The sequence below is a fragment of the Haematobia irritans genome, chromosome 5 (assembly GCF_050003625.1).
Source record: "Haematobia irritans isolate KBUSLIRL chromosome 5, ASM5000362v1, whole genome shotgun sequence".
NCBI lineage: Eukaryota > Metazoa > Arthropoda > Insecta > Diptera > Muscidae > Haematobia > Haematobia irritans.
Window position 1 is genome coordinate 18982617 of NC_134401.1, and position 17411 is coordinate 19000027.

The following is a 17411-nucleotide window of genomic DNA, read 5'->3' on the forward strand; positions in this document are numbered from 1 at the left end:
TACGTGATAGAGAGCCAGAATTGAAATATGTGGGGGTCGCTTATATGGGGGGCTATATAAAAATGATTGGGGATCGATTTATCTGAGGGCTATATATTACTATAGATATGGACCTAGTTAGGCATGGTTGTTAACGGCCACATAACATACTAGCTCAATGTACCAAATTTCAACTGACTCGCATGAAATTTGCTCCTCCAAGAGGCTCCAAAACCAAATCTCGGTATCGGTTTATATGGGGGCTATATATAATTATTGGCTGATATGGACCACTTTTGGCATGGCTGTTAAATACCATATACTACCATCACGTACCAAATTTCAACCAGATCGGATGAATTTTGCCTCTCCAAAAGGCACAGGAGGTCAAATCTGGGGATCGGTTTATATGAGGGCTATATATAATTATGGACTGATATGAACCAATTCCTGCATGGTTGTTGGATAACATATACTAACATCACGTACCAAATGTCAACCGAATCGGATGAATTTTGCTCTTCCAAGGGGCTACGGAGCTCAAATCTGGGGATCGGTTTATATGGGGGGCTATATATAATTATGGACCGATTTCGACCAATTTTTCTATGGGTGTTTGCGGCCATATATTAACACCACGTACCAAATTTCAACTGAATCAGATGGATTTTGGTCTTCCAAGAGGCTGCGGAGGTCAAATCTGGTGATCGGTTTATATGGGGGCTATATATAATTATGGACCAATATGGACCATTTTTTGCATGGTCATTAGAGACCATATACTAACACCATGTACCAAATTTCAGCCGGATCGGATGAAATTTGCTTCTCTTAGAGGCTCCGCAAGCCAAATCGGGGGATCGGTTTATATGGGGGCTATATATAATTATTAACCGATGTGGACCAATTTTTGCATAGTTGTTAGATACCATATACTTACACCATGTACCAAATTTCAGCCAGATCGAATGAAATTTGCTTCTCTTAGAGGCTCCGCAAGCCAAATCGGGAGATCGGTTTATATGGGGGCTATATATAATTATCTACCAATGTGGACCATTTTTTGCATGGTCATTAGAGACCATATACTAACACCATGTACCAAATTTCAGCCGGATCGGATGAAATTTGCTTCTCTTAGAGGCTCCGCAAGCCAAATCGGGAGATCGGTTTATATGGGGGCTATATATAATTATCTACCAATGTGGACCATTTTTTGCATGGTCATTAGAGACCATATACTAACACCATGTACCAAATTTCATCCAGATCGAATGAAATTTGCTTCCCTTAGAGGCTCCGCAAGCCAAATCGGGGGATCGGTTTATATGGGGGCTATATATAATTATGAACCGATGTGGACCAATTTTTGCATGGTTGTTAGAGATCATATGCTGACACCATGTACCAAATTTCAGCCAGATCGAATGAAATTTGCTTCTCTTAGAGTCCCCGCAAGCCAAATTTGGGGGTCCGTTTATATGGGGGCTATACGTAAAAGTGGACCGATATGGCCCATTTGCAATACCATCCGACCTACATCAATAACAACTACTTGTGCCAAGTTTCAAGACGATAACTTGTTTCGTTCTTCCGAACGTGATTTCAACAGACGGACGGACATGCTCAGATCGACTCAGAATTTCACCACGACCCAGAATATATATACCTTATGGGGTCTTAGAGCAATATTTCGATGTGTTACAAACGGAATGACAAAGTTAATATACATCCCATCCTATGGTGGAGGGTATAAAAAAAGCTAGGCATAGAAATAAGTTAAGATTTATTAGCATCAGGAGGGGGTTAAAAAAAAACTTAAAAAGTTGAAATGGCAAGACATAGCAATTTGTGGCCCTAACTAAGAGGTCAACTCAACTTCTCGCTACTCGCCGTCTTCGAAATATCAATATACGGACAAAAAAAAAAAATAGAATAATCTCAGGGAAATCGCATGAAAATTTACACTTCCAGATGTTCAAGAAATAAAATAAGAGGATTGATATGGTTCGGAAGATCTACACTGAAAAAGACATTTTCGAAAATCCAAAGATTTCTTGTCCTTGAAATTAGAATGTGAATTTTGCTTAGCTAAGGGAACACATTCTTGGGAGAAAGTTAACCCTTAAATGAGCACTGTATCCTTAAAGATACAACTAGAAAAAAATTCCTACGTCTTAAAATGTTGACCGATTTCTATGAAATTAAGTTTGTTGTATTTAATACATCATAGTGCTATTTCTAAATATATGTTTTTTTCCGGAAATTTTGTTTTATCTCTGAGTAATCTGAAGTCAAAAATAATAAATATTAATAAATCAAATTTTGACGGACATCGCTAGATCGATTTAGAATTTCACCATTTTATTGCTTAGAAATTCTCCCTGATCAAGAATATATATACTTTCTACAATCGAAATTCGATATATCCATGTGTTAGAATCGGAATGGTAAATTTATTATACCACCATCACCATTTAAAGGTGGTGGCTATAAAAATCTACAGTTATAATGCAACTAATTTTATGGCTGATGATAAATTTGTATACGATTTCTATTATCATGTTTTTTTTGGTAATTGTAGCTTTACACAATTTATGGCGAAACAATAAAAATCGTTTGTTTATTTTAAAACAAGAAAAATATGTATCTCGAATAAATGTCACTTAATGGTATACCAAAGTAGCTAAATATTTTGCTAAAATATATTAAGTAAACCGGAATTGAGTTCCTACGTCATTATTATTTATATTCAAAATAAATGGATAATGCAGAGAACAGTAATTTGCTATAGGTGTTAAATTTGTTTTTAATTTTTTGAATAAAGACATAAACATTTCACTATTTTCCATCCAAACATACAATTTATTAAATAATAAATGATGTGCCATAATATTTTGTATATTAAGATTTTAATTGAAAGTAGGTAGATAAGGGTATTAATAGAAATTTCGAATTGAGCAAAACAAATGAGAAAAGTCCAAAATTGGCCTTTACATAGAGATTGGTCCAAAAAATATCTGTTTTTTTTTGTGAATAAATGAGAATAATTCCCAACTTGTAGAAACAAAATACAAATAGTCCCACTTTAGATTACTTTCTAAGTAAACAATTGTCACAGGGGATACCAATTGACTCCATTTTGCACTACCAATAAACTACTGGAGAACTAATTCAGATATTTGTTCTATTTAAACACACGCACGTTTGGTAGTAAACACACGCATGTATGGAGTGAACACACGCACGTTTGGAAGTCCAAAATTTGCCTTTACATAGAGGTTGGTCCAAAAAATATCTGTTTTTTGTGAATAACTGAGAATAATTCTCAACTTGTAGAAACAAAATAAAAATAGTCCCACTTTGATTACTTTCTAGGTAAACAATTGTAATGGAGGGTACCAATTGACTCCCCTTTGCACTACCAGTAAACTAATGGAATAAACACACGCACGTTTGGAAGTCCAAAATTGGGCTTTACATAGAGATTGGTCCAAAAAATATCTGTTTTTTTGTGAATAAATGAGAATAACTCTCAACTTGTAGAAACAAAATAAAAATAGTCCCACTTTAGATTACTTTCTAGGTAAACACTTTGCACTACCAGTAAACTGATGGAGAACTATATAAGATATGTGTTCTATTTAAACACACGCACGTTTGGTAGTCCCACAGAAGTGACTATATATGGCTAAGTTAATCATACATCCACCGATTTTAAAGTCGAGCGGACACTGCTTCATTCTGTAGACTTAGTAGTAGTTACTTTAAAGGTCGTAAATTTCGCCAAGATAGGTGGTAAATTAGCTGATTTATTGAATCTTTATATTTAAGATAAAACCTCTAACAAATATAGGCTTAGACAAATTTTGAGGATTTTGCATCTTTGCTTTAAAGTTTTATATATATATATATAAAAAAATTTCGGCAAAATTTTCTATTGAAATAAAATTTTGGCAAAATTTTCTATAGGAATAAAATGTTGGCAAAATTTTCTATAGAAATAAAATTTTGGCAAAATTATCTATAGAAATAAAATTTTGGCAAAATCTTCTATAGATATAAAATTTCGGCAAAATTTTCTATAGAAATAAAATTTTGCCACAATTTTCTATAGGAATAAAGTTGTGCCAACATTTTCGATAAAAATAAAATTTTGGCAACATTTTCTACAAAAATAAAATTTTGACAAAATTTTCTACAGAAATATAAATTTGTAAAAATTTTCTACAGAAATAAAATTTTGGCAACATATCTATAGAAATAACATTTTAGCAAAATTTTCGTTAGAAATAAAATTTTAGCAAAATTTTCTATATAAATAAAATTTTGACAAAATTTTCTGTAGAAATAAAATTTTGGCAAAATTTTCTATAGAAATAAAGTTTTGGCAAAATTTTCTATAGAAATAAAATTTTGCAAAAATTTTCTACAGAAATAAAATTTTGCAAAATTTTCGATAGAATTAAAATCTTAGCAAAATCTTCTATAGAAATAAAATTTGGGCAAAATTTTCTATAGAAACATAAATTTGTAAAAATCTTCTACAGAAATAAAATTTTGCAAAATTTTCGATAGAATTAAAATCATAGCAAAATCTTCTATAAAAAATGGCAAACATTTTCTATAGATAAAAAATTTGGGCAAAATTTTCTATAGAAATAAAATTTTAGCAAAATTTTCTATAGGAATAAAATTTTGGCAAAAATTTCTATAGAAATAAAATCTTGGCAAAATTTTCTGTAGAAATAGAATTTTGGCAAAAATTTCTATAGAAATAAAATTTTCGTTTTGTTTGTATTCTAGAATAAACCAACAATAACAAAACGAATGAAGTAAGAGGAAGCACGCTCAAAATAAACCCAGCCAACTGCACTCAAATCGATGATTTGACATTGGCAAAGGAAAAGGGGGATGTTTGTACAAAGATTTATTTCGGCAAAAGCCGACTATTCATAAACCTTTTTTCGGAAGGTTCAAGTGTGGTTCACTTTGGGTTTAGTGAACTACCCGAATTTTTCTGACAATTGGTTGATAGTTTTGCTGCAAGTAGAGGATACTGATGAGGAATGTGGTAATTCCGAAACGTGCGTCCATCCAATCATATTGCAAATGTTTGTCAAATAAATTTGACAAACATTTTTTTCCTCTGTTGATTAAGCTACACTTGCTTTAAGTTGAAATCAAAAACAACAATAATGAAATAAAATTTTGGTAAAATTTTCTATAGAAATAAAATTTGGCAAAATTTTCTACGGAAATAAAAATTGTGGCAAAATTTTCTAAAGAAATAAAATTTTGACAAAAATTTCTATAGGAATAAAATTTTGCCAAAATTTTCGATAGAAATAAAATTTTGCATACATTTTCTGCAGAAATTTTGGCAAAATTTTCTAAAGAAATAAAATTTGGGCAAAAGTTTCTATAGAAATGAAATATTGGCAAAATTTCCTATAGAAATAAAATTTTTGCAAAATTTTCTATAGAAATAAAATTTTAGCGAAATTTTCTATAGGAATAATATTTCGCCAAAATTTTCTATAGGGATACAATTTTGCCAAAATTTTCGGTAGAAATAAAATTTGGGCAAAATTTTCGGTAGAAATAAAATTTGGGCAAAATTTTCTATAAAAATAAAATTTGGGCAAATTTTCTATAGAAATAAAATTTTAGCAAAATTTTCTATATAAATAAAATTTTAACAAAATTTTCTATAGAAACAAAATTTTGGCAAATTTTTATAGAAATAAAATTTTGGCAAAATTTTCTATAGGAATAAAATGTTGGCAAAATTTTTTATAGAAATAAAATTTGGCAAAATTTCCTATAAAAATAAAATGTAAGCAAAATTTTATGTAGAACTAAAATTTGAGCGAAAATTTTCCATACAAATAAAATTTGACAAAATTTTCTATAGAATTAACATTTTCGCAAAATTTTCTATAGAACTAAAATTTTGGAAAATTTTTCTATAGAAATAAAATTTGATAAAATTTTCTATAGAAATACAATTTGGGCAAAATTTTCCATAGAAATAAAATTTTGGCAAAATTTTCTATAGAAATAAAATTTGGGTAAAATTTTCTATAGAAATAAAATTTGGCAAAATATTCTATAGATTTAAAATTTTGGCAAAATTTTCTATAGAACGAAAATTTTGGCAAAATTTTCTATAGAAATACAAATCAATCTTCAAATTTTGGTAGCTTATTTATGGGACGAGTGGCAACCGTGCAAGAGGTTCCGCAAGCCAAACCTGGGGGTTGGTTTATATGGGGCTATATGTTACCTAAAGGTAGTCCGCTCAATAACAACTGCTTGGGTCACGTTTCAAGTCGATAGCTTGCTTCGTTGGGAAGTTTGCGTTATTTCAACAGACTGACGGACATAGCTAAATCGACTCAGAATTTCACCACGACCCAGAATATAAATATATACTTTATGAGGTATGAGACCATACAAACGGAATGATGAAGTTTTTATACCCCCTATCCTATGGTGGAAGGTATAAACATGGGTTGAAGTTTGATTAGAAATTCGAAAAGACTCTGTTGACTACCCAATATGAGAATCATATGGCTAGACGAAATTCTTAAATTAAAATTATATGAGCTGTAGTTTTTGCGAATACTAGATTTCCACTTAAGAAGTTTGCTATGATCGAAATAAAACCGGTATTGAAAAGAAGCTAAAAAAATTACCATTTATTACTTTTTTCCAATGCATTAATTATTTGCAGTAGATTTTAATTGGAGCAACTTCTGCATACTATCATCTGCTTGTTGGACCAATTAAATTAAAACACAAATCACACTGAAATATATTTTGTGGTTTTGCATAGTGATTTAAATTGTAAATAGTATCAATAATGTCTCATGAAACTTCTAAGCTTTGTGGAAGTAGAAGGTAATAATTTAGTTCCTAAATAAATTTCTCATAAATTCATCAAAACGCATATAAATTTTCAAACTTTTAATATGTAGACAAGTAACAACTTTTAATTCAGTTTCAAATTTACTTATAAATACTTCACTGACTTGCGATATTGATTATCAAACCCTTGGTAGATATAATAGTGATAACATCCATCTCTAACATTATGTTCAAATACGTAAGTTTGATATTAAATATCCCAATGAAGATAAAAATATTCCAAGACACATTAACTCCTCTCAATTAGGTCGTACTTGTAGCCTTGTTCGCCAGTGCCATCCTGGCTGAAAATGCCGATATTGTGAAATTTGATTCGGATGTAAATGAGCATGGTTTTAAATATGAATATGAGACCACAAATCATATTCATGCTCAAGCTGATGGTGATGAACATGCCATTAAGGGATATTACGAATGGGAATCCCCCGAAGGTGAACACATCAAGGTTAACTATGTAGCCGACCATGAAGGTTATCATCCACAAAGTGATATCTTGCCCACTCCTCCACCAATTCCAGAGGCTATTGCTAAAGCTATACAATATATTCAAGCTCATGGTGGTCACGAATAAGAATTTAAGTTGATGATATAATGCAATAAAGTAATGGAAGATATTTGCAAAGAAAACATTTACTGTGAAGAAATTTTTAATTACAAATTGACACATGACATCGAATCACCATTTCTTTATGTCCTGAATGTAAATCGCATCTATATGTTTTTAAACATGGCATCAAAAAAGGGGGCTTTAAAATCTGATATAACATCGAAGGACCATTTTCTTTATTAACTGACTCTAATAGATTAATATGATGGATACCAGGAGGTCGAGCTAAAGTAAAGGTTGACTCCAATTCACTTTCGCAATAATGATTAACTTGTCGATGAAAAAGCTTCCCACACTTTTCTGGAATAGCTATGGGTCTAGCATTCTCTCTTATCAATACCAGAGTCTACATTACTTCAGGAGTCGCCCGTACGGTGTATTCTCAATTGTGCACTGTACGGTGTATTCTCAATTCTTTGACTTACTTACAATTTATGAAGGGGCTTCAAAATGTGTTATAACATCGAAGGACCATTTTCTCTATTAACTGAATATATAGAAGAATAATATGAAGGATACCAGAAGGTCGAGCTAAAGTAAAGGTTGACTCCGATTTACAATAAAAGTGTTTAAGTTACATTACTTTTCTTATTGTAATTCTCTCACTTTCACAATAATCAATATCTTGTCGATGGAAAAGCATTCCAACATCTTTTCGTATTAGCTGAGGGTCTAACATTCTCTTTTAAGAATACCACAGTCAAATCAACTTCAGAAGTTGTTGGTACGGGGTCTTGCCGAAAGTACACCGGTACGAAGATTCTTTGAATCATGTCTGTGTGGTGCGGACCCCAAGGTCGCAATTAATCCCTCATCTTTTTTCTGGAAACAAACCAAATGGGATTGGCTGGTACTGCTTATATCCTCCATGAAGTGGCATCGTTAGTGTTCTTCCAACGCTCTTACTGATATCTCGATTTAATTCCCTGATTTTCCAAATGTGGTGAAATAACACTTTCTAGTATCTCTATGCAGCCCTAGACATTAAACAAAAAAATCTTTGGGGACTAAGGTACCAAATTGTTATACACAAAAAAATTTTATTCTGATTCAATCACGAAATTTGTTGATCCAATTAATTTTTAAATTGAAGCATCTTCAATCACAGAAATGATAATATCAATTAAAAAATTAATTGAAAGTGAAAAATTAATTGATCCTATTAAAAAATTAATTGATACTATTAAATTTTATGATTGATTCTAGTTTCAATTAAAACATTTGTTCAATCAATTAAATTTTTAATTAAATATTTTTTAAAACTCAATTAAGACTTTAATTGGAAAACATTTCGTGATTTTTTTCTGTGTATGCATGGCATGGGAAGTCCTGTCCGACAAGATGGACAAGAACGAAACATAGTTGAAACTTTATTCACAAAACATAAGATCAGAGAAGACGAGATCAAAACAAAATCGCTCACAAGCATTCCTCTTTTTTACAATAGAAGAGTTGGAAACTGCTGCCAATAGCCTCAAGGAGAAGAAGACACCCAGACCTAATGACATACCCACACAGATCATTAAAGAGATAGCAATTAGCCGACCCGGCAACTCGAGTCAAAAATAATATACCAAAATTTGGAGAAAATTTTACCAAAAAACTACCAAACCAAAAATAAAAAATATTTTGCAAAATTTTATTTTTATAGAAAAGTTTGTTAACATTTTTTTTCTATAGAATTTTGTCAAAATTTTATATAGACAATTTTGTAAAATTTTATTCTATAGAGAATTTTGTCAAAATTTTATTTCTATAGAAAATTTGGCCAAAATTGTATATCTATACAAAATTTTTTCAAAACTTCATTTCTATATAGAATGTTGTCAAAATTTACTTCTATAGAAATTTTTTTTCAAAATTTTATTTCTATAGAAAATTTTACCAACATTTTATTTCTATACATATTATTTCTATAGAAAATTTTTTCAAAATTTTATTTCTACTCAAAATTTTGTCAAAATTTTATTTCTATAGAAAATTTTGTCAAAAATTTTATTTCTGTAGAAAATTTTGCCAAAATTTTATTTCAATTGAAAATTATGCCAAAATTTTATTTGCGAAGTTCCATCATACATATAAAATTTTGCCAAAATTTTATTTCCATAGAAAATTTTACCAAAATTTTATTTCTATAGAAAATTTTGTCAAGATTTTATTTCAATAGACAATTTTGTCAAAATTTTACTTCTATAGAAATTTTTTTCAAAATTGTATTTCTATAGAAAATGTTGTAAAAATTTTATTTCTATAGACAATTTTGTCAAAATTTTACTTGTATAGAATTTTTTTTTCAAAATTTTATTTCTATCGAAAATTTTACCAATATTTTATTTCTATACATATTATTTCTATAGAAAATATATTCAAAATTTTATTTCTACTGAAAATTTTGTCAAAATTTTATTTCTATAGACAATTTTGTCAAAATTTTACTTCTATAGAAAATTTTGTCAAAAATTTTGTTTCTATAGAAAATTTTGAAAATTTTATTTCCAAAGTGCCATGATACATATAGAATTTTGCCAAAATTTTTTTTTCCATAGAAAATTTTACCAAAATTTTATTTCTATAGAAAATTTTGCCAAGATTTTATTTCAATAGACAATTTTGTCAAAATTTTACTTCTATAGAAAATTTTTTCAAAATTGTATTTCTATAGAAAATGTTGTCAAAATTTTATTTCTATAGACAATTTTGTCAAAATTTTACTTCTATAGGAAATTTTTTTCAAAATTTTATTTTATAGACAATTTTGTCAAAATTTTACTTATATAGAATTTTTTTTTCAAAATTTTATTTCTATAGAAAATTTTGCCAACATTTTATTTCTATACATATTTCTATTGAATTTTTTTTTTAAAATTTTATTTCTATTGAAATTTTTTTTTAAATTTTATTTCTATAGAAAATTTTGCCACAATTTTATTTCTATACATAATTGTGTCAAAATTGTATTTCTATACATAATTTTGTCAAAATTTTATTTCCACAGAAAATTTTGTCAACATTTTATTCCTATAGACAATTTTTTTAAAATTTTACTTCTATAGACAATTTTTTCAAAATTTTACTTCTATAGAAAATTTTGCCATAATTTTATTTCTATGGAAAATTTTGCTAACATTTTATTTCTATACATATTATTTCTATAGAAAATTTTTTTTCATAATTTTATTTCTATAGAAAATTTTGTAAAAATGTTATTTCTATAGACAAATTTGTTAAAATTTTACTTCTATAAATTTTTTTTTTCAAAATTTTACTTCTATAGAGAATTTTGTCAAAATTTTATTTCTATAGAAAATTTGGCCAAAATTGTACATCTATACAAAATTTTTTCATAATTTCATTTCTATAGAAAATGTTGTCAAAATTTACTTCTATAGAAATTTTTTTTCAAAATTTTATTTCTATAGAAAATTTTACCAACATTTTATTTCTATACATATTATTTCTATAGAAAATTTATTCAAAATTTTATTTCTACTCAAAATTTTGTCAAAATTTTATTTCTATAGAAAATTTTGTCAAAAATTTTATTTTTATAGAAAATTTTGCCAAAATTTTATTTCAACTGAAAATTTTGCCAAAATTTTATTTCCGAAGTTCCATGATACATATAAAATTTTGCCAAAATTTTATTTCTATAGAAAATTTTACCAAAATTTTATTTCTATAAAAAATCAAGATTTTATTTCAATAGACAATTTTGTCAAAATTTTACTTCTATAGAAAATTTTTTCAAAATTGTATTTCTATAGAAAATGTTGTCAAAATTTTATTTCTATAGACAATTTTGTCAAAATTTTACTTGTATAGAATTTTTTTTCAAAATTTTATTTCTATCGAAAATTTTACCAATATTTTATTTCTATACATATTATTTCTATAGAAAATATATTCAAAATTTTATTTCTACTGAAAATTTTGTCAAAATTTTATTTCTATAGACAATTTTGTCAAAATTTTACATCTATAGAAAATTTTGTCAAAAATTTTGTTTCTATAGAAAATTTTGCCAAAATTTTATTTCCAAAGTGCCATGATACATATAGAAAAATTTTATTTCCATAGAAAATTTTACCAAAATTTTACTTCTATAGAAAATTTTGTCAAAAATTTTGTTTCTATAGAAAATTTTGCCAAAATTTTATTTCCATAGGAAATTTTACCAAAATTTTATTTCCATAGAAAATTTTACCAAAATTTTATTTCTATAGAAAATTTTGTCAAGATTTTATTTCAATAGACAATTTTGTCGAAATTTTACTTCTATAGGAAATTTTTTCAAAATTGTATTTCTATAGAAAATGTTGTCAAAATTTTTTTTCTATAGACAATTTTGTCAAAATTTTACTTATATAGAATTTTTTTCAAAATTTTATTTCTATAGAAAATTTTGCCAACATTTTATTTCTATACATATTTCTATTGAATTTTTTTTTTTTAAATTTTGTTTCTATTGAATTTTTTTTTTTTTAATTTTATTTCTATATAAAATTTTGCCAAAATTTTATTTCCATAGAAAATTTTGCCACAATTTTATTTCTATACATAATTGTGTCAAAATTGTATTTCTATACATAATTTTGTCAACATTTTATTTCCACAGAAAATTTTGTCAAAATTTTATTTCCACAGAAAATTTTGTCAACATTTTATTTCTATAGACAATTTTGTCAAAATTTTACTTCTATAGAAAATTTTGCCATGATTTTATTTCTATAGAAAATTTTGCTAATATTTTATTTCTATACATATTATTTCTATAGAAAATTTTGTCAAAATTTTATTTCTATAGAAAATTTTGTTAAAATTTTACTTCTATATTTTTTTTTTTTTAATTTTACTTCTATAGAGAATTTTGGCAAAATGTTATTTCTATAGAAAATTTTGCCAAAATTTTATTATGACAAATGTAATTTTGATAAAATTGATAGAAGAATAAAATTTTATCAAAATTACGTTTTTTATTTGATTTTTGGTTGACCTTTTGTTGTGAATTATAAATTAATGTTATTGTTTTAAAAAATTTTGTCATTTTGTTTATTTGTCAACAGTTTATATATACAACATTTTATCAAATTTTATTTCTATATTTGGTCCAAATTTGTTGAAGTACCTCTTAGTTGGAGAGGAATATATTATGCAAAATCTGCCAAAACATCAAGAATTCTACCAATCTACCAAACAGTAAAAAATCTACCATTTTTTGGTAGAATTCTACTAACAGTGGCAACCGTGCCCGGAAACATTCTTGTTATGTACAACAGAACAATGATTGATTCTGATTAACTGGCCCCCTTGTTAATCAGAATCAATCAGAATCAGACCATTGTGTATGCTGGACACAGCTGGAAATCTATTCGAACGACTTATCAAACAAAGATCTGCTTACGAGAACTATCCGCTTCAAGAACTATCATTCTACTGGCGACGCTAGATATTGTGAACGCTTTTAATAGCCTGAGGTGGGCAAACGTAATTCGCACCCTGGGGAGGCTATTTCAGATACTGAAATACTTAATGAGAATAGCAAAAGACTGGCCATGTTTTGATATATGACACTATACATGGCCCAAGAAGAATGGAAGTAACCTCAAGCGCAGTCCAAGGTTCAATCTTCGGACCAAATATCTGGCTATATTGTCGATTTTTTAGAGCGTCCAAGTTAGAGAGGTTTCAAATATCCAACTTACCTAGTTATGGTGTATATTTTTTGAACAACTAAAATCTGCATCATAATTATAAAACATTGAAATATTAAAAAAATAAAAAAAAAATATTTCGCAGCAAATATTGCAAAATGTAAGGTATGACTTTTGCTAGCCATAATAAATTTTACTAAACATCAAGGGAGTAAATTTGACATTCACTGGGAATTTAATTATTCTCTTATGCATTCATGTTGCATACTCTTGGAATTTTATTGAGATCAAAAAGAAAACATAATATACGTTTTTTTTTGTTTTTTTGTCATTTTATTGTTACAAAAAAAGTTGCAATAGCTGGCATACTAAATGAAATTGCCAAAATAAAATTCAACTAAAATTTTTATTAAGTTGTGATAATGAAGATGCATGAATTTGAGTTTTCATAAAATATACATGGTAGGACAGCTTTATTATTTTTTTTAATTCTGATAATGAAGATGCATGAATTTGAGTTTACATAAAATATACATAACTGGATGCCACAACTCTCTCCTTTCCAATGTAGCATAAAGTGCCACAGGCCAATGACATAAAGCCCTTTCAAACTGCAAGAAAAGAAAGAAAGGAATAGAAAAAAAAACAAATATATTAAATATATCCTCAAGTCATAGTAGGGTAACTCAACCAAAGTGCCATGATACAGAAGAGGGAGGGGGCAAAAGCTAATACCAGATAATATAAAAATATTATTAAGGAGCTTAAGCTAATACTTTGAAGCAAAAAACCCCTGCAGGACATGTGATAACAAATTGTGTGATAGTATTTATTCAACAAAGGACATATATTTCTGCACTCCCATCTTCCCAACTCTTCCTCGACAAAAACCGAAAAAAACATTCTTGTTTTGTATGTAACAAAAATTAAGTTGATATCTCTAAGGTCACAGAGATGGCAGGAACTTGTCAAAACTAATAATATCCTATACAGTTCTGCACTCAAAGGACAATTGTCCAAGTAACATAAAAGTTAAATCTCAAATTCTTAGAAACTCTATCAAATATTAAAACATAAAATAATCAAAGGTTACACAAAAGTGAAATAAAAGAAATCCCAAAAACTTTTTGATGACTATTTTTTGGCATTGGCATAAATAAAAATCTAATGTGGGGTAAAGTAACCGCAAATTGTTTACCAAAAGTTTTACTTCAATAAACTTGATCGTTAGTCTTTGTTTTTTTTTTTCATTTCAGGGGGAAAAATTTAAACAATTAAATTATTTGGCGAATCTTTGAAAGAAAATGAAAATGGCTAACTACAGTATTAAAAAGAAATGGACCTTGATAAGTCACCAATATAGAAATTGGTTTTAAGGCAACTCATAAAGTGGCATTGTGAGGAATTTTTGGTTAGCAAAGAAGTTCTTTCTTTCTATAGAAAAATTTTGCAAAATGTTATTTCTATAGAAATTTTTTTTCAAAATTGTATTTCTATCGAAAATATTTGCACAATTTCATTTCAATAGAAATTTTTGCCAACATTTTGGCAAAAATTTCTATTGAAATTTCTATAGAAATTTTTTTCCAAAATTTTATTTCTATAGAAAACTTTTGCAAAATTTTATTTCTATAAAAATTTTTTGCAAAATTTTATTTCTACAAAAAAAATTCTATTCTCTAGAAAATTTTTTCGAAATTTTAGTTCTGTAGAAAAATTTCTAAATATTGTATATCTATAGAAAAATTTGTCAAACATTTTATTTCTATAGAAAAATTTGTTACAAAATGGTGTTTTTCACAAATTTTATTTCTAAATACAATTTTTTAAACAATTTATTTCTATAGGAAATTTTTGCAAAATTTAATTTCTACCGGAAATTTTTAAAACTTTTATTTCTATAGAAAATTTTTGAACAATTTTATTTCTATAGAAAATTTTTGCAAAATTTTATTTCTAAAGAAAATTTTGTCAAAATTGTATTTCTATGGAAAATATTGTCAGTTTTATTTCTATACCACATGATTTTATTTCTATAGAAAATTTTTGCAAAACGTTCTTTCTATAGAAAATTTTTGAAAATTCTTATTTCTATAAAAAAAATTTTGCAAAATCTTATTTTTAACCAACTTCTTGCAAAATTTTATTTCTATAGAAATTTTTGCACAAAGTTTATTTCTATAGAAATTTTTGCAAAAAGATTATTTTTGTAGAAAATTTTTTGCAAAATTTTATTACAATAGAAAATTTTATTTCTATAGAAAATTATTGCAAATTTTTATTTCTATAGAAAATTGTTGCAAAATGTTATTCCTATAGAAAATTTTTGCAAAATTTTATTTCTCTAGAAAATTTTGTCAAAATTTTATTTCTATAGAAAATTTTGTCAAAATATTATTTCTCTAGAAAATTTTGTCAAAATTTTATTTTTATCGAAAATTTTGTCTAAATTTTATTTCTCTAGAAAATTTTTGTATAAATTTTATTTCTATAGAAAATGTTGTCAAAATTTTATTTCTATAGAAAATGTTGTCAAAATTTTATGTCTATAGAAAATGTTGTCAAAACTTTATTTCTATAGAAAATTTTGTCAAAATTTTATTTCTATAGCAAATTTTGTCAAAATTTTATTTCTATAGAAAATTTTGTCAAAATTTTATTTTTATAGAAAATTTTGTTAAAATTTTATTTCCATAGAAAATTTTCTCAAAATTTTATTTCTATAGAAAATTTTCTCAAAATTTAATTTTTGTAGAAAATTTTGTTAAATTTTTTTTATGGTAAATTTTGTCAAAAATTTTATTTCTATAAAAAATTTTGTGAAAATTTTATATCTATAGAAAATTTTGTCAAAAATTTATTTCTATCGAAAATTTTGTCAAAATTTTATTTCTATAGAAAATTTTTGTCAAAATTTTACTTCTATAGACAATTTTTGTCAAAATTTTACTTCTATAGAAAATTTTGTACAAATTTTATTTCAATAGAAATTTTTGTCAACATTTGTTCCTATAGAAAATTCTGTATAACAATTTTTTCTATAGAAAATTTTGTCAAAATTTTATTTCGTTATTGTTGTTTTTTTGATCTCAGCTTAAAGCCATGCATTGACTAAACTACAAGTGTAGCTTAACCAACAGAGGAAAAGTATGCTTGTCAAATTTATTTGGGCAAAGCCCTATAGTCTGCAAGATGGTTGGATGTACAGCTGTTTCGGAATTACCACATTCCTCATCAGCATCCTCTACTTGCAGCAAAACTATCAACCAATTATCAGAATAAATTCGGGTAATTCACTCAACCCAAAGTGAACTACACTTGAACCTCCCGAAAAAGGGTTTGATAGTCGGCTACTGCCTAAACAAATTTGCCAGCATATCTCTTTTCCTTTGCCAAACTCAAATCATCGATTTCCATCTTGCAGACTATAGGGCTTTGCCCAAATAAATTTGACAAGCATACTTTTCCTCTGTTGGTTAAGCTACACTTGTAGTTTAGTCAATGCATGGCTTTAAGCTGAGATCAAAAAAACAACAATAACGATTGAAGAGAAGCCAACAATAACAAACAAAACGAATGAAAATTTTATTTCTATAGAAAATTTTGTCAAAATTTTATTTTTCTAGAAAATTTTGTCAATTTTTTTGTATAAATTTTATTTCTATAGAAAATTTAGTCAAAATTTTATTTCTATAGAAAATTTTGTCAACATTTTATTTCTATAGAAAATTTTGTCAAAATTTTATTTCTGTAGAAAATTTTGTCAAAATTTTATTTCTATAGTTTTTGTTTTTAAAATGTTACTTCTTTAGAAAATTTTGTCAAAATTTTTTTTTTATAGAAAATTTTGTCACAATTTTATTTCTATAAAAATTTAGTGAAAATTTTATATCTATAGAAAATTTTGTCAAAATTTCATTTCTATAGAAAATTTTGTCAAAATTTTATTTCTATAGAAAATTTTGTCAAAATTTTATTTCTATAGATTTTTTTAAAGTTTACTTCTATAGAAAATTTTGTCAAAAATTTTATTTCTATAAAAAATTTTGTGAAAATGTTATATCTATAGAAAATTTTGTCAAAATTTAATTTCTATAGAAATTTTCTCAAAATTTTATTTATATAGAATATTTTGTCAAAATTTTATTTCTATAGAAATTTTCTCAAAATTTTATTTATATAGAAAATTATGTAAAAATTTTAGTTATATTTTATTTCTCTAGAAAATTTTGTCAAAATTT

The 17411-nt window shown here is 26.6% G+C and overlaps 2 protein-coding genes across 2 annotated transcripts in view; one reads left to right on the forward strand and one right to left on the reverse strand.

Annotated features, from left to right (window-relative positions):
- The first annotated feature begins 7078 nt into the window (after positions 1 to 7078).
- Positions 7079 to 7488, forward strand: LOC142239550 (larval cuticle protein 4-like). The gene is made up of 2 exons (XM_075311335.1): positions 7079 to 7090; positions 7160 to 7488. Exons 1-2 carry the CDS (start codon positions 7079 to 7081, stop codon positions 7481 to 7483), a joined length of 336 nt encoding a protein of 111 aa, XP_075167450.1. The 3' UTR covers positions 7484 to 7488.
- Positions 7489 to 13607: 6119 nt separating this feature from the next.
- The window catches only part of CSN7 (COP9 signalosome subunit 7), a 165692-nt gene continuing 161888 nt past the window's right edge, over positions 13608 to 17411 (reverse strand). Inside the window, exon 5 of the mRNA XM_075310315.1 lies at positions 13608 to 13781. Within this exon, the coding sequence (XP_075166430.1) occupies positions 13777 to 13781 (5 nt within the window). The 3' untranslated portion in view covers positions 13608 to 13776. The remainder of the gene's footprint in view (positions 13782 to 17411) is intronic.